The following is a 17,710-nucleotide window of genomic DNA, read 5'->3' on the forward strand; positions in this document are numbered from 1 at the left end:
GAGAACGCAACAGCGTGCGATAAGGATAGGTCTCTGCGCCTACGAGACAGCAACCGATTTGACAAATCGGCTAGCATAGGTTGTCGCATGAAAGGGGCACCTCTGCGCCTACGAGATGGCAACCGAAGGGACAAGCAGGCTACTATCGGTTGCTGCATACCAAGGGCACCTCTACGCCAACGATGTAGCAAACTTCTAACACCTCCTAACACATCCTACCACTAAAATGAATAGATGAAATTAAAGGGAAATGTTCCAGAAAATAGAGGTAAATTAAATGGAAATATGCCAGGAATGAAGGGAAATTAAAGGGAAATGTGCTAGGAAATGAAAGAAAGCTGATGGGAAATTTATTAGGAAATGGAGGCGAATTAAAGGGAAAATTTCCACGAAGCTGTACATGATGTCATTCTTCTAGAAAATTTTATCAATATTATATTAAAAACTATATTTAAAAAAATATGGACCAGAATTCTTCGTTTCGTATCCTTGCAACAAGTGTTTCCTAATCGATACTTGGACAAAATTCAGAGCATTGCTCGCAGTGCACTTTAAATAATAGAAACTTATACTTATTAAACATTATAATACTTTCGTTTATGACTTTTTAAATACCAGTACATTCAGTTGGTCGAAGACTAAGAAGCAGAGACAGATAAAAGTACATATCAGCTATTGTCCTCTTTAATGGAGACTATGGGAAGCGTCGCCGCTATGTACTAGTAATTCGCGAACAACAGGTGCTTGACGCAAGAGTAGGATATTTGTCGCAAAGAATGACAGAGAAAGAGCGGAGCCGTTTGTTGGTTTACAAACGCTCGACGCAAATCAACATTATCCTTAAAAAGAAAGCCATTGCAAATCGAGGGATTCGAGTTCGAGGTTCGTAATCCCTGACGAGATAGGGTACGACAATAATATCGTCCTGTTGATAACGGGATCCACGAGGGGCTCCGGGTGTTTCTCTATTATTGTAGGTGGTATTATTTCGTTCCCTCTCCGCGTCTTCCGCGTTCCCCTCCAGCGATGGGATCGATCCTTTACTTGCGAGTGTTCGATACCTAAAAAATTCGTCCTAACGTTTATTTTGATACCGCAGCTTACGATTATACGTTCATACAATACTTGAAAGCATTTCGGATTAATTCGTGCGCTTGTTTACAATATCACGGCGACGCTATTCTTACTATTTGCAATGCAGTGCGCGCTGGTAGTAACAGCGATACACCGGGCATTGCAGCTGGCGCAATCGTGGAAATACGAATCGCGGCCGGATGATATAGCGACATTTCGCACCATATTTCACAGTCCCGAGAAAACTGGCCGTTTCAAGGTCTCGGTATCACGAGGGTATTGGTCCCATCGCTATTCACCGTCTTTCGTCGCCTGGCACCCGGCATGTGCGCGGCGCGGCGCAATCGATTCCAAAGCCAACGCATGCCCTCCGCCTTGGTTTCTCCCCGTGGAAGAGTACTCGGTGCTCGGACTCAGTCGGTGGCACTGGTGCGGTACAACGGGACGCTTACGGAGGGATATGGTCTAAAAGTCAGCCGCGAGCGAGCGTACAAACCCGAACAGACAAAGCCGTTGCGGGCCATTCGGTGACATCGAGGGCAGGATGTATTGAAATCGAAGCAGATCGAACGTGTCACGCCCAGGTAAGCCGAAACTCGGTCTGTTGGCGTTTTCGTTGGAGAGGCGCGACGAACCACCACGCAGGTTCCTAGGATAGAGCGAGAGGGAGAGAGGGGGTGAACGTGACTACAACCTGATGCTTCGAATCTTGACCGAATGTAACTTGACGTGCTTTCCGGTGCTCCGTTCCGCGATTGCTGTGGGCAAACAGAGTAAAGGCGTAGAATATATTTGCATATACATATGTATAATAACGTGTAAGTCATTTTGAAATTACCTCGGGGAAATGTTTGGTGTCGAGGAAATCTTTACAACAAACGGATGAGTATAGTGGAGGCCATGTGAGACTTGATACTCTTTCGAATTAAACGATAGTTGGTTGTTTCATCGTGTTCGATAAAGGGGTAGTCGTCCAAGATACTGCTAGAGGCGTGAACACGCCAAGATAAGAGGAAATAGGTTCCAGATTGTTGGACTTTTGTATGTTCTCTCCATCTCACGGGGCTGGGGAGAGGGGCAGGTTGCTTGTCTTTCGGATGCCTGTACTTTGAAAGAAAACTACGTTGAAGAAATCCAGTGTTTTAAGCAGCAAAAATATTACGATATTCGTTACGTACCTTTCTATTTGTCCAAAGTTTCAAAAATTTTGATTTAATACAGTTCGCCTCTTAGCCACAGATATTCGTAACGATGGGGCAAGTTTTGGAGTTTATATAGTTAGGCAAACGGTGTCGTGTACCGCGCCCTTTAAAGCGCGTAGCTGTTGCAGCCCTCGAAAGTCTGATTGAATTACTACTCGAGGTAGCCTCGCGATAATCTCGTTTGTTATTATTAAGACTACGGATCTTTATGTAAAAATTCTTTGCAAATGTACCTAAGGAAATTGAATCTAAATAGGAATTTATTTTACTCTGCAACTATTGTAATACAAAATTTACTTTCAATATTTCTTATATTATTACTTGCTCTGTGTATTGTTTAATTTCTTGCGCATTCAAATTCCCTATAAATGCGTAAAAATCAGCGGTCTAGACTCAATTATCGCGACGAGGTACTTGATATAAAGAAGAATAGTTGGAACAGCTGGCAAAGCGTTGTCGTGGACTGTGCGATCGTTCCATTGGCAAGAGTAAATCGTATAGCGTAACGATAGTGGCGAGTAGGATACTCGAGTAATGGGTAACCGATCGTTGAAAGCAACTCTCCAATTACTTTAATGTAATTACTAAACTGCGAATTTTTGTGCATTTAAATTCTTATTTCAGTTCAGTTTTTGTAGGCACGTTTACAAAGATTTTATTTTGCATAATGATCCGCGGTCTAGTAATTACAAAATGTCGAGCACGAAGAAAATACTCTACGGTAATATTCTTATCGGATGTTCGAATTACATCGAGTGGCATGCCTTGATCGGCGAAGCCACTCGAGTGGCTCTCCAATTATTATATTTTCAAATAAACTTTCCCGATATACGTACAAACGATTATTCCATTCCGAATGGAAAACAAATCATTAAATAATTAAATCGAATCAAATATTAATGTGCTCGACATTATCAAAAATAAAATCTTTGTAAACGTGCCTACAAAAACTGAACCTAAATTGGAATTTACTTTACTTTGCAAGCATTATAATATAATATATACTATACTATAATATGAACTTTACTCTCAATATTTGTTATATTATTATTGGTTACTGTGTCCATTCTATAGTTTCTTGCGCGTTCAGATTATTTATAAATGCACAAAAATTCGCAGAGTAGTAATTACATTAAATCCTCCATCCTGTATATCTCCCCAATCGTCGTTGAAATTTTGCGACTAAAAATACCTTAGAACCGATCGTTTCTAAGCGCTACGGGAACTCGATTAACTGGAATACCTGCGAGAGCCGCGAACTTGGGGGAAACATTTTCCATGCGATTCCCTAATCTAATTTGTCTACGTTCCAACTTCACTCTTCGTTTCCCACTTGAAAGGGGGTGTTAGCGATCACTGGCGGAAGTAGATTGGATTCGATGTGTTTCTTTATCGAAACATAAATTAGACGAACAATTACAGGAACATCTATGGGCCGTAAACGGTGGTGGCGCGGAGGCTTGGAGCTGCTGGTGCTCTTTATCCTCCATCACGTTATTCTGGGCGACGGTCATGTCGGTGAGTACAATTCACGTTCGTTTCGTCAGTGGGAATAAAGAACTTGCCCACTGGATCCGTACGGGAGTCTCGGAATCGCTTTATAGATCCTCGAACGTCCTTGGAATCTAGAATAAGACAAAAGAGCTTTTAGAACGCGTCCCCTTACTTTATGTAAACACCGATTTCTACTATTTACACGAGTAAGTAGTATTCTTTGCGGTAGACTTCGTATGATGTTTGACACGTTCACGCCGGCGCTGTTATTTTTGTTTCTCGGGGTTCGGTGCAACGGTGCACGCCGTCTGATAGACACGCGAGCTCGAGCCACCGGTGGAACACGCCGGCGTGAACGTGTTAAACATTTACAATCGAGGCCTTTTTTTCTGGTATCTGCCAGCAACTCGAGATGTTTCTTAGCATTCTATTGCCATGAATTCTAACAGTAAGCTATCTAGATTTGAGAATAAGGTCACCTTTACCTCGTCGACAATCATTTTATAGAAATTAAACCTAAAGAAACATTAGGTATCGTAGACCTGCTGCGTGAAACCTAATGGTGACTGACAGTTACCTCTCGAGTGCAAAGAGTTAATAGGCGCGCAAGTTTCATTGACGATAAAAGTATCTTTTCGATTTAAGAAAAACATTTCTACACTCGTAGCGTAAAGTGTAAAACGTGGACGCTTCAAAGACGGGCAAAATAAAGGACAAGAGAATTTCGAACATCTTCGTCGGGAAAAGGTTCGAGATGAAAGTTGAGTTTCGCTTTCGATCGAAATTGCGTTCAAAGGCAACTATAAATAGTTTATGGAATGTTTGATACGAAAGTGCAGCTGGCGGTATGAAAGTGGGACGAGTCGGAAACGTAAACCGAATAAATTAAAGTCTAAGAAAATGTATAACGGACGGGGGATCTCGTCGCGCTTAGATCCGTCCTTTAAAAATGCCAACGCAGGGAGACGCTTTTATCCCCGCGGTGATTGATGTTTTCGCGAGCAGTCCATTTTTCTGGTCAGCATGTTTCCCATCCTTGGATGGGGATTTTTCAAAAGCGGCAGAACGGTTTGGAAACGACCCTCTCCGAAAAAACTATATACAACGCGTATGGTAATTTTCTTTTTTTTCTCAACGAAAAGATTGATCGTCCGGGCAAACGTTCCCTGTCATGCGAAATTATCTTAAAAATTAATCCTGAACTTTCGTAGTTGGTCTACGTGCGTGCAACGCGCGATTATCGATCAACGCGTTCGCGAAAGAAGCAAACTCGAATCTACTATTTTATTTCTTGCTTCCGCGTAAATCATGCTCCGAATCGTTACTCGTTCGATAAACATTGTGTTTCTTCGTTGAAGATAATAACGCGGTGCACGCGAACAATTTTCGCCAAGTCGAATACATTTTCCCAGAGTTCCTTGGAAATGGAAAGGTAACCTATCATCTACGAATTCTTTTCGCTTATCGAACAAGAAGAGAAGAGAAAAAAGTCGCTACGATGGATTCGCCTCGAGTGGCAATCGTTCCTCCGATATCTCTTTTCCCGTCGAGCGGATGCGTTCATTGAAAATTCAAAGTCGCCATCGATTTCCTATCATCATTTCCGATACTCTTCGTTGCACCTGGAACGAAATGCTTCTCCAGGATTTCATAGCCCTCGTGGCCTACGAGCTGGATCAAGCCGGGTCTTCTTTATAGCCGGGCCGGAACGAATAAAGTTCTATTTGAAAAAAACCTAGGGAAAACAAGTTTTACAATGGATAGAATGGATACCAAGAGATTAATTGCAAATAATGGTTGTACGTTTATAATTAATCGCGGCTAACCATTCGCGATGCTTCTTCCTGGCGGTGACCTTGGAAGTCGACGGATTCTTGGGTAACGAACGAGCAAACAACAGGCGGAACACGCGTTTGATTCTCGCCCATGACTGCTCAACGATTATCGAGCTGTACATCCCACGCAGCCACCGCCTTTACAGACCGAGTTCTCTTTCACCCTGGATTTGTTCCCATCCGTCGCCCTCGAGTTGTCTTGTACTCCTTTTAATCTTGGATCAGCGGTTCTTATCCTTTTCAGAGCTCGCGACACAGTTAGATAGAAAGTCCTTGCCTTTTCGGGACGCGATTCAGAGAGAAATAAACACCCGTACAATCTTCAAACCTGAAAAGTAGCGAGAATTCGATTATAAATTGCTCGTAAGGTCTAACGGAGTATACGTGTATATCGTAACATTGTGCTTTACTCCAAAGTAATTAATTTCTCGAGATAGTACACGTCGCGTACCTGCGACTAATTTCGTTTGCAGCGAATATCGTCCAAGTACCAAAGTATTTATCTGGACGTAGAATCTGGCGCCATCATAGTTGACGCGACGACATTTACAGAGACGGTCAATTTTCAACCGAAGGTCAAAGGAAATGAAACACCGTTTACCCATTCCAACACCTGAAGAGAAACGAAATCTTATCAACGGAGGAAATTTCAGTCCCGTTCCTTGTCTTAACGACACACTTCGAAATCGTGTTTCTAGTAGAAACTTTCTACGCAACATCGCAGAAATAACGAGACCATTTATTTCGCTATTAAACATCTTTACTACGACAATGATCGAGATCTCTTTGCCAAATTCTCTAATAATTCTATTCGTTATGTATGAATATAATGTTCGAAAAAGTTCGTGACGTTTTGCCGTTAGGTGGATCGTAGATATCGTTCGTTGGTTCGTTCGTTCGATTATTTAAAGTGCGTAACTTATTATACAAAGTTATTACACTACTGCTTACTTATTACTAGCTTATTTCCATTCTTCTTATCATCGTTTTACATGACTCCTGCATTATTTTAACACTGTTTGCAGTATGTCTTACTTCTCATCTCTTGGACCCCGCTGGCCCCCCTCTAGCTCGGGTACAGCCCCAGAGGGCAGTTAACATTGTATATCTTTGTTTACACATAACCTATTGGAATCAAATTTCTTGATACCTGTTTTCGCCTTGATCGAAGTGATACTGTAAAATGTAGCAAATTTTCTCATTATTTATCTCCATGTTCAAAATGTTATCACTGTTAAATCAATAAAGAAATTTGATACTTGTTCCTTCTATCCTTTCAAATGGCATTTAGCGTGTCCCAATAGGTTATGTGCGAACAAAGATATATATTAAATCCATCTAGCGGCAAAACGCCACGAACTTTTTCGAATAGCCATTATTTCAACGTGTTTCAGGGTGTTTGTTCAGCAAAAATCTCTGCAATCCCCAGACGGAAACTTGCTACAACGGTAACGATATAATACGCTTTATAATCAAGATACCAATCTCTAATCAAGAGGAATGAAATGCGATTTATCGTTTACTATTTCAGACCTGGCATTCGGTAAATGTTTGCCTCTGTACGTTGATCTGAACGACGAAGATTACTATCGGTGAGTATCGCTATCGGCGATGGAAAGGTAGAGCACTTTAATCGACCTAACATTGCGAGACAAGAATTTCCAAGTAGTATCGCCCGTCTCTGGCCAGACGCCGCGATTAGCGACGGCACGTTTGAAAATTGAATAGCTTTCGCCGCTATTAAACGGCATTACTATCATCAACCATGATTCAGTAGCGGTTAACGGTAGTATTGTAATTGTCGAATTGTTTCGAACGAGGAGGATCGGTATTTAACGCCATCCTTTACGACTGTGCGCTACCTTATTGTTAGCTTTACTGTCTGACCATAAAATGGCCTTACTACTTCAACCTCGTTCAAAGCGAAGCGTAAAGTTCTCTACTTCCCAGAGTATCGTAACTGATCGTAACGCGATTGTTAATTTATGAACGAGTCTTACGATGTTTACCTTGTAACAGGTATGACTTCAACGTTGATGAATTGGAGCTGCTAAGACTACAGTTAGAGAGGCTGGAAACCGATGGATACAAGTGGTCGGATCCTTACACGCAATGTATTATGAAAACATCCTTATACAATTTACGTCACGGGTACGATGAATTTTTCATACGCTTGGTACTCGTAACATCCTCTCTCACGAGAATTGTATACAATATGAAACACCATACAGGGTGTATTATTTACCCTAATCGTCTCGAGTATATCTGTTATCGCTAGATTAACGTAATTAACACCATGTCCGCACATTTCAGAGAAAATTACGATCTTAGGCTGTGCCAGCATCTCATGCAACGTACGCGTCACGAGAACGACAACGTATTCGACCAGGCTAGAGTAAGCTATCCATCCTTGCTACAATAATATCAATAAATAATGATCGTTCAAATAAGGCTCCATTTACACAGTAATAATGCCAATCAAACTCCCGTTTCAAGGTACCAACAATAGCCATAGTGAAATTCACGCCCAACAATGACAACTCCGGAAATCAATTCGCCAAAGAGCTCTACTATCCTCCCGGGACTCAAAACCAGTACGTCCGCGACAGGTTCTACAACGACCAACTCTCGCGATCAGCGTACGACGAACAACCGAAGGAATCCACATCACGATTCTACAAACCGAGCTACGCTTCGAATCCTTACAACGAATACGCGTCTTTAACCAACGAGCAGGACTACGACTCGCGCGAGAACAAATTGAGGAAGAAGCCCTCGACCTTCGACGGGATCGAAGAAAGGCTCTATCGAACCAGGCGACAACCTTACGATACGCGAGACTACAACGACGATGTCCTCGAGACGATAAAAAATGTTTTAAACCAGGACGTTGAACCCAAGGCCACGGACGACAGGGATCCAAGCACGTTAGACAACCTACCCGTCAACGAGTTGGAGTTTCTAATAAACGAGAAACCACCCAACGATGATTCGGCTAAGGAATCGGAGGACCTGGACGTCGAATACGAGAAGGCATTCTCCAGGAAGTACAAGCATCCGAGGAAATTCACCGAGCTTTTGGATAAAGATGAATTTCTGCTGGACAATGCGAAACGTAATTCTCAGAATGACGATTACGAGATCGATTACTACGACGACGCTACCGATCAAATCGAATTACCACAAAAGGACACCTCTTCGTTGGAGAACGCTATGTATACGGAAGGAGGTCTCGTCCAAACGATCGATGATAAATCTGACACTGATATAGATGGTAAAGTTTTAAACACTTTGTACGAGGTGTGGACGAAAAGTATCGGGATGGTTTTCGAATGATTTGTAGATTCTTAGTTTTCAAGGATAAATTTGTGATGGCGAGTGCACTAGCAGACTCATAAATTCAATAAACTTAGTCCCGGTACTTTGCGAACTCGCCTCGTGTGTTACGTTGTCACCAAGTAGTAGTTAAAGGTATAAGAAAATTAATGGAAATGGTTTGTAGAGAGCACGTACGACACTCTGTTCGGCGACGACCTAAGCGAATTACTCTGGAGCCAAGAATTAGCTGGCTTCAAGAGACGGGAACGCTTGGATGTTAAGAAACCAGGACCACCTTTCTCGACGAACAACTACGCGTTCAAAACTCCATCCCCATCCGGTAAATATTTGTAGCAACGTGTTCCAATCGAGAATACCGCTAAAGAATTAGAGGATTGGACGCACGATTTATTATAATTTTTAATAATCTCACCCTCTAACTCTACGCGATTGCAGCTGCGGATAACGAACAGGAAGGTTCTTACTCGAACGAATCCGAGGAAAATGTAAGTGACGCGTACAAGGGATAAAACGAAGAACAATTAATTTAAATATAAACACTTTGTAGAACGAAGTACTGCTGGGTCCATTTGTAAAAAAGGAAATAGGAACTGAACTTGAAGTGGATAATTCTCCAAGATCGTACAACAACGTCGATTTAGATCACGTTTACATGGAGTTTCGTCAACCCTTTCATACGTGGTCCGAAGGCGAACATGTAGTCACAAAGGTAACATTCGGAATAAACGCAGGTATGATATTCATCCGAGAACATAACAACAGATAAAAACGCGTGTTCGATGCACAGGTGGGTACGCTACTAGGACTCTCAGCGGGAACATTGAAAGATATTCGAGTTGGTCGCGCGGAAGTAACATTCAAAGTCGTGAAAAATAATAAAAATTATAACGCTACCGATGTGGTCGACAACATAGGTGCGTAATTTTACTCTGTACTATGCATACACGATAATCAAATGAAATAATTTAAATGTTACCTTCTCAGATGATATACGTGGCAAGTTGCAGGAAACTCTGGGTGTTGAAGTGATTCGTGCAGGCATAGGTGACAAGGTTCATCTTAAAAGATATTTAAAACATGAACATTTAAAAGCATGATCTAATCGCAACATATGCTGTTCAAAATGATTAAAAAATCGTCAACTTACATACATACATGTATGTTCTTCGCTTAATATGAAATGTAGAAATGTTACCGAATTAAACGACACGGTATTTATATTATCTTGTACGATATAATTGGTTTGAGCAACGTGTTGCAATCATTTTACGATCAAACTGATACGTTAAACGGATATTAATAGTTTACTTTGATTTAAGGCTAAATTACCTGCAACGTTAGAAGTGGCCAGAACTGAAATGAGTTCGAGCATGTTTGGTGCAGTTGTGGCTGCAGGGGTTGCAGCGGCAGCTGCAGCTGCAGCGGTGACGTTGATAATTGCCCGTCGTCACGCCAAGTCTCGAGCCAAGCTGGCAGGATTGTCTACTCCCGATCCAGAAGCTTCCAAGGACTATCAGGACTTGTGCAGAGCGAGGATGCAAGCAAAGCAGCCGACGGATAAACCGGAATCGCCGCGTATCACCAACTTGAGTCGCGAAAGCGAATCGAATAATTTGCCTTCGAATCGTTCTAGCACGTCATCGTGGGGAGAGGAAGCAGCTCTTTCGAATATGGACATATCAACTGGAAAAATGGTTCTTGTAAGTCGACTTGGACAGATCAATGCGTAATCCTTCGATATCACTCTCTTCGATGCTTATAATATTTATATATATATATTTGTCCAGAGCTATATGGAGGATCACTTGAAAAATAAAGATCGATTGGACGAAGAATGGACAGCGTTGTGCGCGTACGAAGCGGATCCTTGCTCCACCGAAATCGCCGAAAGCGAGACGAACATTAAACGCAATCGTCCTGGCGCACCGCTTCCTTACGATCATTCCCGGGTGATATTGAACGATCTCGCTAACGCCAATAATTCTGACTATATTAACGCCTCCACGATCGTAAGTATCTCTCCAGCTCGTACGCAATTTTCTTTTCAAAAGACACTCACGTCATGTGTATAGCTCACGCAATAATACGTTTTTATTGTAAATTCGTTGAAACGGAACCGAAAATAGAAATCGGTAAGTCACACGACGAGCATGTAGAATCCGTTAACATTTACAGTTTAACGACGCCGACGCGGCAATGCTTTCTCCAAGAACGCTTTTTCGGTAGACAATTTTGCATTGTTGGAACGTTGATTACAACTAGAAGCATGACGACTGAGGAACACGTGCAGGCTGCACCGTAGCCATGACCATGACTTCAAAAGTAAATTCAGCGTATCGAAATGAAAAAAAAAGAACAATTATAAGTCACGATTGTTTCAACGTTACGTTACATTACATCGACTCTTCGTTCGGTTTCTTGTCTAGAGATCAGAGTAATCTGCTGAATTCACTTCGGAAATTATGTCCACATGTTTTTATATCTCTTTTAAAATAATAATTTTAAGTATTGTATACATGAAGCGTGCACTAGTGTATGCACTTATGCAGTAATTGAAATCAAGTAAAATGGCTTCGACTACGACTGCGCGAGACTCGATAGAAGAAAGTTTCATTTCACTGCGAGACTCGATCTACCCTGCATAATGCAAAAACTCAGGAGTCGCACAAGAGTCATCAAAATGCGCTTTCTGTGTACCTTGGAAAGCCGTGTGACTTGCTTCTTATCATAAAGATTCGCGATAGGATAGGCGACTCTATAAATAAATACTATCTTCTTTAGACGGATCACGATCCTCGAAATCCAGCTTACATCGCTACCCAAGGACCGTTGCCCCATACGACAGCAGATTTCTGGCAGCTTGTTTGGGAACAAGGCAGCGTCGTAATCGTGATGCTAACTAGATTAACCGAGGAGGGTGTTGCAATGTGTCATCGCTACTGGCCTGAGGAGGGATCGGAATTGTACCACATTTACGAGGTGCACCTCGTTTCCGAGCATTTCTGGTGCGACGACTACTTGGTGCGCTCTTTCTACCTGAAGAATCTACGTACCGGCGAGACGCGAACAGTAACGCAATTCCATTTCCTGTCCTGGCCTGAAAACGGCGTGCCATACTCGACCAAGGCTCTCCTGGAATTCCGTCGGTAAACATACTTTGAATACTTGAGTACGATACATACAGTGTTCTCTACACTTGTTACCGCGACACGGAGTGGAGACACCTTTTATTTTTTTACATAAAGAAATGCGTTTAAAACTCCACGGTGGCCGGCCACGGTACTTTTTGATCTCTTTTGAACGCTACCTTTCTCTTTTAGTCGCCTCTTACGACAAGCAGGGATTACTGTGAGCGTATTATTATTCCCCGTCACACAGGGAAAAGAGTGGAGATACTTAAATAACTCATCCACTTTTGGTAAAAACAATTACAAGTATTGTTAATGTTTTTTCGTTGTACCGTTTTCAGGAAAATCAACAAGTCGTACAAAGGCAGATCGTGTCCCATAGTTGTGCACTGCAGGTAAACATCCTTACTTTCGTAAATGTTCAATGTTCACTTCGTAAGACTTACAATTCAACACAACTGTTTTGCAGTGATGGGGTCGGTCGTACCGGAACGTATTGTTTGATCGACATGGTATTGAACCGTATGATGAAAGGAACCAAGGAAATTGATATCGCAGCTACTCTAGAACATATAAGAGATCAAAGGCCCGATATGGTTGCAACAAAACAACAATTCAAGTTTGTCCTTATGGCCGTAGCTGAAGAAGTGCATGCTATTCTCAAAGCTTTGCCCGCACCTCCTACAGAGAAATCTCTCACGGGAAATAACTCTTCGACGAAAGAAGGCCAGTAAGATCCGAACTAAATTCCAAATTGCAGTCGCGGCGAGCAAAGATAGAGTATTAATTGCAGTCTATATAGAAGAATGAAGAATGGCCAAATATTTCTAGTCAATCATCTAAGAGTATAAAATCATTGATAACGATTTGTTCTTCATAATTTCTTGCTTTAAAATCTGTTTGACATGTAGCAAAATCACACGAGCTTTGCTTCGATTATGCTTTATTCGAAAAGATTAAATTACCGTATCTATGAGTTTGATTACGTAATTCTGCTGAAATATTTATACCATGCGTAACGATACAAATAGTATGTACAAATTACATTGTTGAGTGATTACGCGAAGTAGCAATATCGATCTTTAACGTTTATTGCGTATCTCATTTGACTACGGCCTACTTGAATAATCAGGTACAAGCATACGGATTCGAACGACTGAGCTATGCAGCTGTTGGAATTTTAAGTACTGGCTGACAATGGAATCATTTGTACTGTGTATTCATGTAAAATTGTCCTCTAAAATAATCCTTGTAGTAATCAATTTTATCGGATACTAAAATTATTTGGTACGATACCGAACGCTTACCACCGATTATGTAGCTCAGTCTTTATGTCGTTCTTCCTTCCTTCATTTTTATAAAGTATCATTTAAGTAAATTTGAAATTACGTTACTTCCTCTAATAGATAACTTCACTAACGTGCTTTATCGTAGCTTTAAAAAGATATCAAAATATATTGCAAAATACTTAATAGTTTTATCTGCTGTCAATTCTATCAAGTGTACACAACATCGACTTTCGCATTGATTAAGTTGAATATTTTTAATTTTCCCATCTATCGGATTTCCATGTCTGCTTACTTTTAACTCACGTTCTCATGGACAAATATCGAAAGACTTCGTATAGAATACTGAAACAAAATTTTGATTTTAGAAACGCGAGTATCGAAGTCACAGTTTTATAGATTGAAATCAGAATTTTTATACTATTGTTAAACATTCTAAAGAGTATGGTTTCCACTGCATGACTACGACTGTTATTTCCGGAGAATGAAATTTTATTCAACGTTACTCAGAAAATTGTACTTGGAAGGTTGCACTAAGGCACAGTTTATCAGTCTTTTTTTCTACGCGTACGGGAAAGTATGATCGAGCTGCACAATATCAATGGACGTTTATATTTAAGTATCATCATTACCAAAAAAATTATAAGAATAATGTTTTATCGGTGTGATATATGAATTATTGTATGACCACGTAATGTAAACTTAATGTCCTAAATATCATGTGGAAGCGTTAACGAACAAGCTATCCGAACGAAATGTTTAATCATTATATTGTGATAATGATGTTAGGTGGTATGTAAAAGAAAATATAAGCACACGTGTTTGCAAAAATTGTCGCGTCGATACGGCAAATTATAAATGGAAAAGTTGTCTTTGCTTTAACTTGCGGCCCTGTTGGTCCTGTAGATCCAGCCTCCCACAGGATAAACAGGTTCCATTCGAGGTTCTTTCCTTCTCATTGTGCAGTACGATTACTGTCAATTAATATGTTCTTGTTCGTGTCTTATATTTCCATGTAATTCTTCCTTTATATTAAATTAAGATTCGTAAGACAATTACTTCCGTTCTGTACGGCAAATCATAAATTGAATTTAAAGTACCAATGAGTTACGTTAAACAGTATTTAAAATAAGAAAATTTACAATTACTCTAAATATAGAGATACTAATATATTAGTTGTGATAATTTACGTTTTGTATGTTGCAAGTTGCTTTGAACGAACTGGTAAGTTTTGAACGAGCTTTTACTTGATACGAACGAATATACTGTGAACGCAAAGTGAAAGTTTGCTTGACCAAAAAATAAGTTTCGTTATACTTTTTTTAGCACAGATTCATATAACAGATTCTATATTTTTATGCAAAGGAATGAGTCTATATAAAATAAAATAATATAGTTATATAAATCTATACTATGTTAATCAAAGTGTAATACTATATGTGTTATAATATAAATAAATCACTCTATGTTCAAATCAACAGAATGCATCGCATTTGTTCTCATTTTTTCGGATTTACTTTTTTATTAATTACAAATCTTGCATATCTATAGGGAACATTTCATACATGTATGTCCCTAATTAAATAAGGTTAAATAATAGTATGTGTATCTATTAACAATTATTTATACTATATTAATATTTATATACAAAATTCACGTCAAGATGTATTTTATGTGCCATCTTGAATGGTAGATGTATACGTATCGGAAAACAGAGGGTGCCAAAATCCTGGAAAATATTAACATTTATATCGAATTGATACATTATTTCATTAAGATAAAATTTTATTAATTAAATAACCTTCGGGTGTATCATTTCTCTGATTAAGAATAGTTCTATGCCGCGAACAGTGATTCTGCCGTGCTTGTATTTTTTCCTCGGGCAGTCCAAGATTAGCATAATACTAAAAATAAAATCAGTACACACGACATGCAAAATTTATATAATATGTAATAAAAGTTATACATATACATGTATATGTATAAATAATGCACACCGACTTACAGTTTAATCCCTACATGCAGCTTTAATATAAAAGGGAATTGCATTTAATGTTGTTTCAATTAATTATTTACATTATTTCTTTACTAATAAAAATTATGATGACATATATATATTACCTGTTTACATTCCCAACAAGCGATACCAGTCATTTTTGCCCTTTCCGATTGATTTTTTGGCGGTTTAACATAGACGTCTTTTTTCTTAGGTACTCTAAAAATATAGCTACATTAATAATTCGTTAAAAAAGATTAAGATTTTGACGTTTGCAAAATAATGCTTACACATCGAAACTACTTGCAAGACTTCTTTTTGCAGGCGGAGAGTCCCGCAACGTATTCTCAAATGTTTTGTCTTTGGTGTTTTGCATTTCAGCTGTTTGAGAAATAGGTTCTTTTTTAATGCATTCTCCTAAAAGAAAAAATGTCTCGTCGTTGTACACCGAAGAGTTACTGTAGTTTATCTGTTTGACTGTCTCGGAAAATTTTCTTTTTTGTACTTGGTTACCATTTTCGGTCATTTGTAATTGTTTAGTCTCTTGTACTGGTGTTGACGAATATTTAAAACTTTGCGGAAATAAATGTTCGCTATTAGCAGATGTCATAGATGATAGTGAACTTGGACGAATACAATCATTTCCAATAGATTTTTTGTACAAAGAAGTAGTCGTATTTGACATTGAAATTAAACATGGTTCATCTTTTTGTGTGGATGCACATGCAGGTGACGGACACTGACTAAGACTAATTTCATCTAATTTTCTTGTAGGCAACTTTGTATCGCTAGTCTTGTCATTGTTAAGTTTACTAAATGTATTGCATGCTTCGATAAATTTTGTAGGACTTCTTTTCATTAATTTTAGACTCTTCATTTTCAAATTTGACTTTGCATGCTTAGCAGGACTAACTTGAATTACTTCTTCGTCTACCAATGTGAGTCCACTAAAATCTTTTGATCCATTCGTTTTATTTTTTTTGGTTGTGGGAGAAATATGCGGTCTTAGCGTCTTTAACGGTTCACGCTTTTCGCTAATTGCATTATTTGGTAAAAACATAAGTTTCGTCTGTTTTAATTTCTTCCCATTTTGCAATAATGTAGTATCAACATTATATAGTGTACTGACTCCTAATTTTCTGGACATTTTGGATAGAGGTGTACATTCTATTTTATCATTATTATTCTCTGTAAGCGAACATTCGTTTTCTTTAAATTCTACAAGTACCTTGGGAATACATTTATGAGAATCATTTGCAGAAATGAAAATGTTTTCCTTCATTGTTATACATGGACTATCTGTTTCAGAATCATCTAAAATTAAATAATTCTGCGTAGTACTGATCTTTTTAGATTTACAACGTTTCTTTGCAAGTATTGGACTTCTTAATAAACTATTTTCATCCATTTGCTCTTCAGTGGATTTATCACTTGAAATAGAATCTTCGATATTGGTCATAATATCAGAATTAGATGGATTCATAACACTTTCACGTAGAGGTGTGAATGTTTTTGTAGTTTCAAGTGACATTTGACTTTCATCTTTGTTAAGTGATTCTTTGCAACGCACATATGGCTGAGGTAATGTAATACTAAAATATAAAACAAAAAAAAGTAACAAATGATCGATATGGAAACATATAAAATAATATTTAATTTTATAAAAATTATGCGTTAGCAATAAAGACAAAACTTACACGTCACTATTGTCACTTTCTGACTCGAGTAATTGACACGGAATCTTAATACCAGCATCTTCGCAATGTTTTAGTAATTTTAAATATGCATTCCATAACTCTGCAAATATAAGAATATCTAATAATTTTAAGTAATTTATTATAAAATTGTATTTACTAAAATTTCCATTTACTATTTTCGATTATGAAAATATTATAAACTGTATTTCAATCATGCAAAATTCTTCTTATACTTTTCTTAGAAACTTTAGACTGTTGATAAAACTGTTGATAATTGCAACATAATTTTATAAATATAAAAGTATTATTAGTATATACAAATAAATCGAAAACAGAGTATGCCAACAGAGAAAGAAAATGACATGTACTTACTTTGATAATCTTCAAATATTTTCCCAAGCATCCCAGCGAAATTCTTGGTAGCATTTCGTGCAAATTCATTTTCTACGGAACAAGTAAATTGAAGAACATCTGACGTAGCCATCAGTAAAGTAGACGAGGTTAGGTGTTTGTTTTTTTCGTACAATTCAATTACCGCGTTCCTTTCTTTTCACTTGCCATTAATTAATTTGCTGCATTTTTTCTTTCTTTTATTGCGTATATTAGTATCACACCGAACATAAAAACGAACAAATTCGATAAAGGAAAAGATTTATTAT

The 17,710-nt window shown here is 38.8% G+C and overlaps 2 protein-coding genes and 1 long non-coding RNA gene across 3 annotated transcripts; 1 reads left to right on the forward strand and 2 right to left on the reverse strand.

The window, feature by feature from the left end:
- Positions 1-1,228: 1,228 nt before the first annotated feature.
- On the forward strand, positions 1,229-14,841 carry LOC128891930 (receptor-type tyrosine-protein phosphatase N2). The gene is made up of 17 exons (XM_054151909.1): positions 1,229-1,658; positions 3,699-3,794; positions 7,000-7,053; positions 7,137-7,197; positions 7,625-7,756; positions 7,919-8,000; positions 8,102-8,879; positions 9,108-9,263; positions 9,380-9,429; positions 9,492-9,653; positions 9,732-9,858; positions 9,929-9,996; positions 10,264-10,644; positions 10,732-10,953; positions 11,726-12,090; positions 12,414-12,467; positions 12,542-14,841. Exons 2-17 carry the CDS (start codon positions 3,707-3,709, stop codon positions 12,804-12,806), a joined length of 3,045 nt encoding a protein of 1,014 aa, XP_054007884.1. The 5' UTR covers positions 1,229-1,658; positions 3,699-3,706; the 3' UTR covers positions 12,807-14,841.
- Positions 1,665-2,518, reverse strand: LOC128891937 (uncharacterized). The gene is made up of 3 exons (XR_008460966.1): positions 2,253-2,518; positions 1,913-2,175; positions 1,665-1,832 (listed from the first exon to the last, which is right to left on the reverse strand). It is a non-coding gene; the product is annotated as an uncharacterized LOC128891937 (long non-coding RNA).
- A 187-nt stretch (positions 14,842-15,028) lies between the features above and the next one.
- LOC128892456 (DNA endonuclease RBBP8-like) lies at positions 15,029-17,535 on the reverse strand. The gene is made up of 6 exons (XM_054152898.1): positions 17,424-17,535; positions 17,052-17,151; positions 15,645-16,946; positions 15,480-15,573; positions 15,160-15,262; positions 15,029-15,087 (listed from the first exon to the last, which is right to left on the reverse strand). The coding sequence occupies exons 1-6, from the start codon at positions 17,533-17,535 to the stop codon at positions 15,029-15,031; spliced, it is 1,770 nt and encodes a 589-aa protein (XP_054008873.1).
- Positions 17,536-17,710: the final 175 nt, after the last annotated feature.

This window comes from Hylaeus anthracinus, unplaced genomic scaffold, assembly GCF_026225885.1.
Source record: "Hylaeus anthracinus isolate JK02 unplaced genomic scaffold, UHH_iyHylAnth1.0_haploid 12002, whole genome shotgun sequence".
Classification (NCBI taxonomy): Eukaryota; Metazoa; Arthropoda; class Insecta; order Hymenoptera; family Colletidae; genus Hylaeus; species Hylaeus anthracinus.

Coding starts and splice junctions, on each gene's coding strand:
- LOC128891930 (XM_054151909.1), top strand. CDS start 3,707: ATGGGCCGTAAACGGTGGTGGCGCGGAGGCTTGGAGCTGCTGGTGCTC. Junction 3,795..6,999: donor TCTGGGCGACGGTCATGTCG/GTGAGTACAATT, acceptor AACGTGTTTCAG/GGTGTTTGTTCAGCAAAAAT. Junction 9,859..9,928: donor CGATGTGGTCGACAACATAG/GTGCGTAATTTT, acceptor TTACCTTCTCAG/ATGATATACGTGGCAAGTTG.
- LOC128892456 (XM_054152898.1), bottom strand. CDS start 17,535: ATGGCTACGTCAGATGTTCTTCAATTTACTTGTTCCGTAGAAAATGAA. Junction 17,152..17,423: donor AATATTTGAAGATTATCAAA/GTAAGTACATGT, acceptor TTATATTTGCAG/AGTTATGGAATGCATATTTA. Junction 15,263..15,479: donor CTTGTTGGGAATGTAAACAG/GTAATATATATA, acceptor TTTTATTTTTAG/TATTATGCTAATCTTGGACT.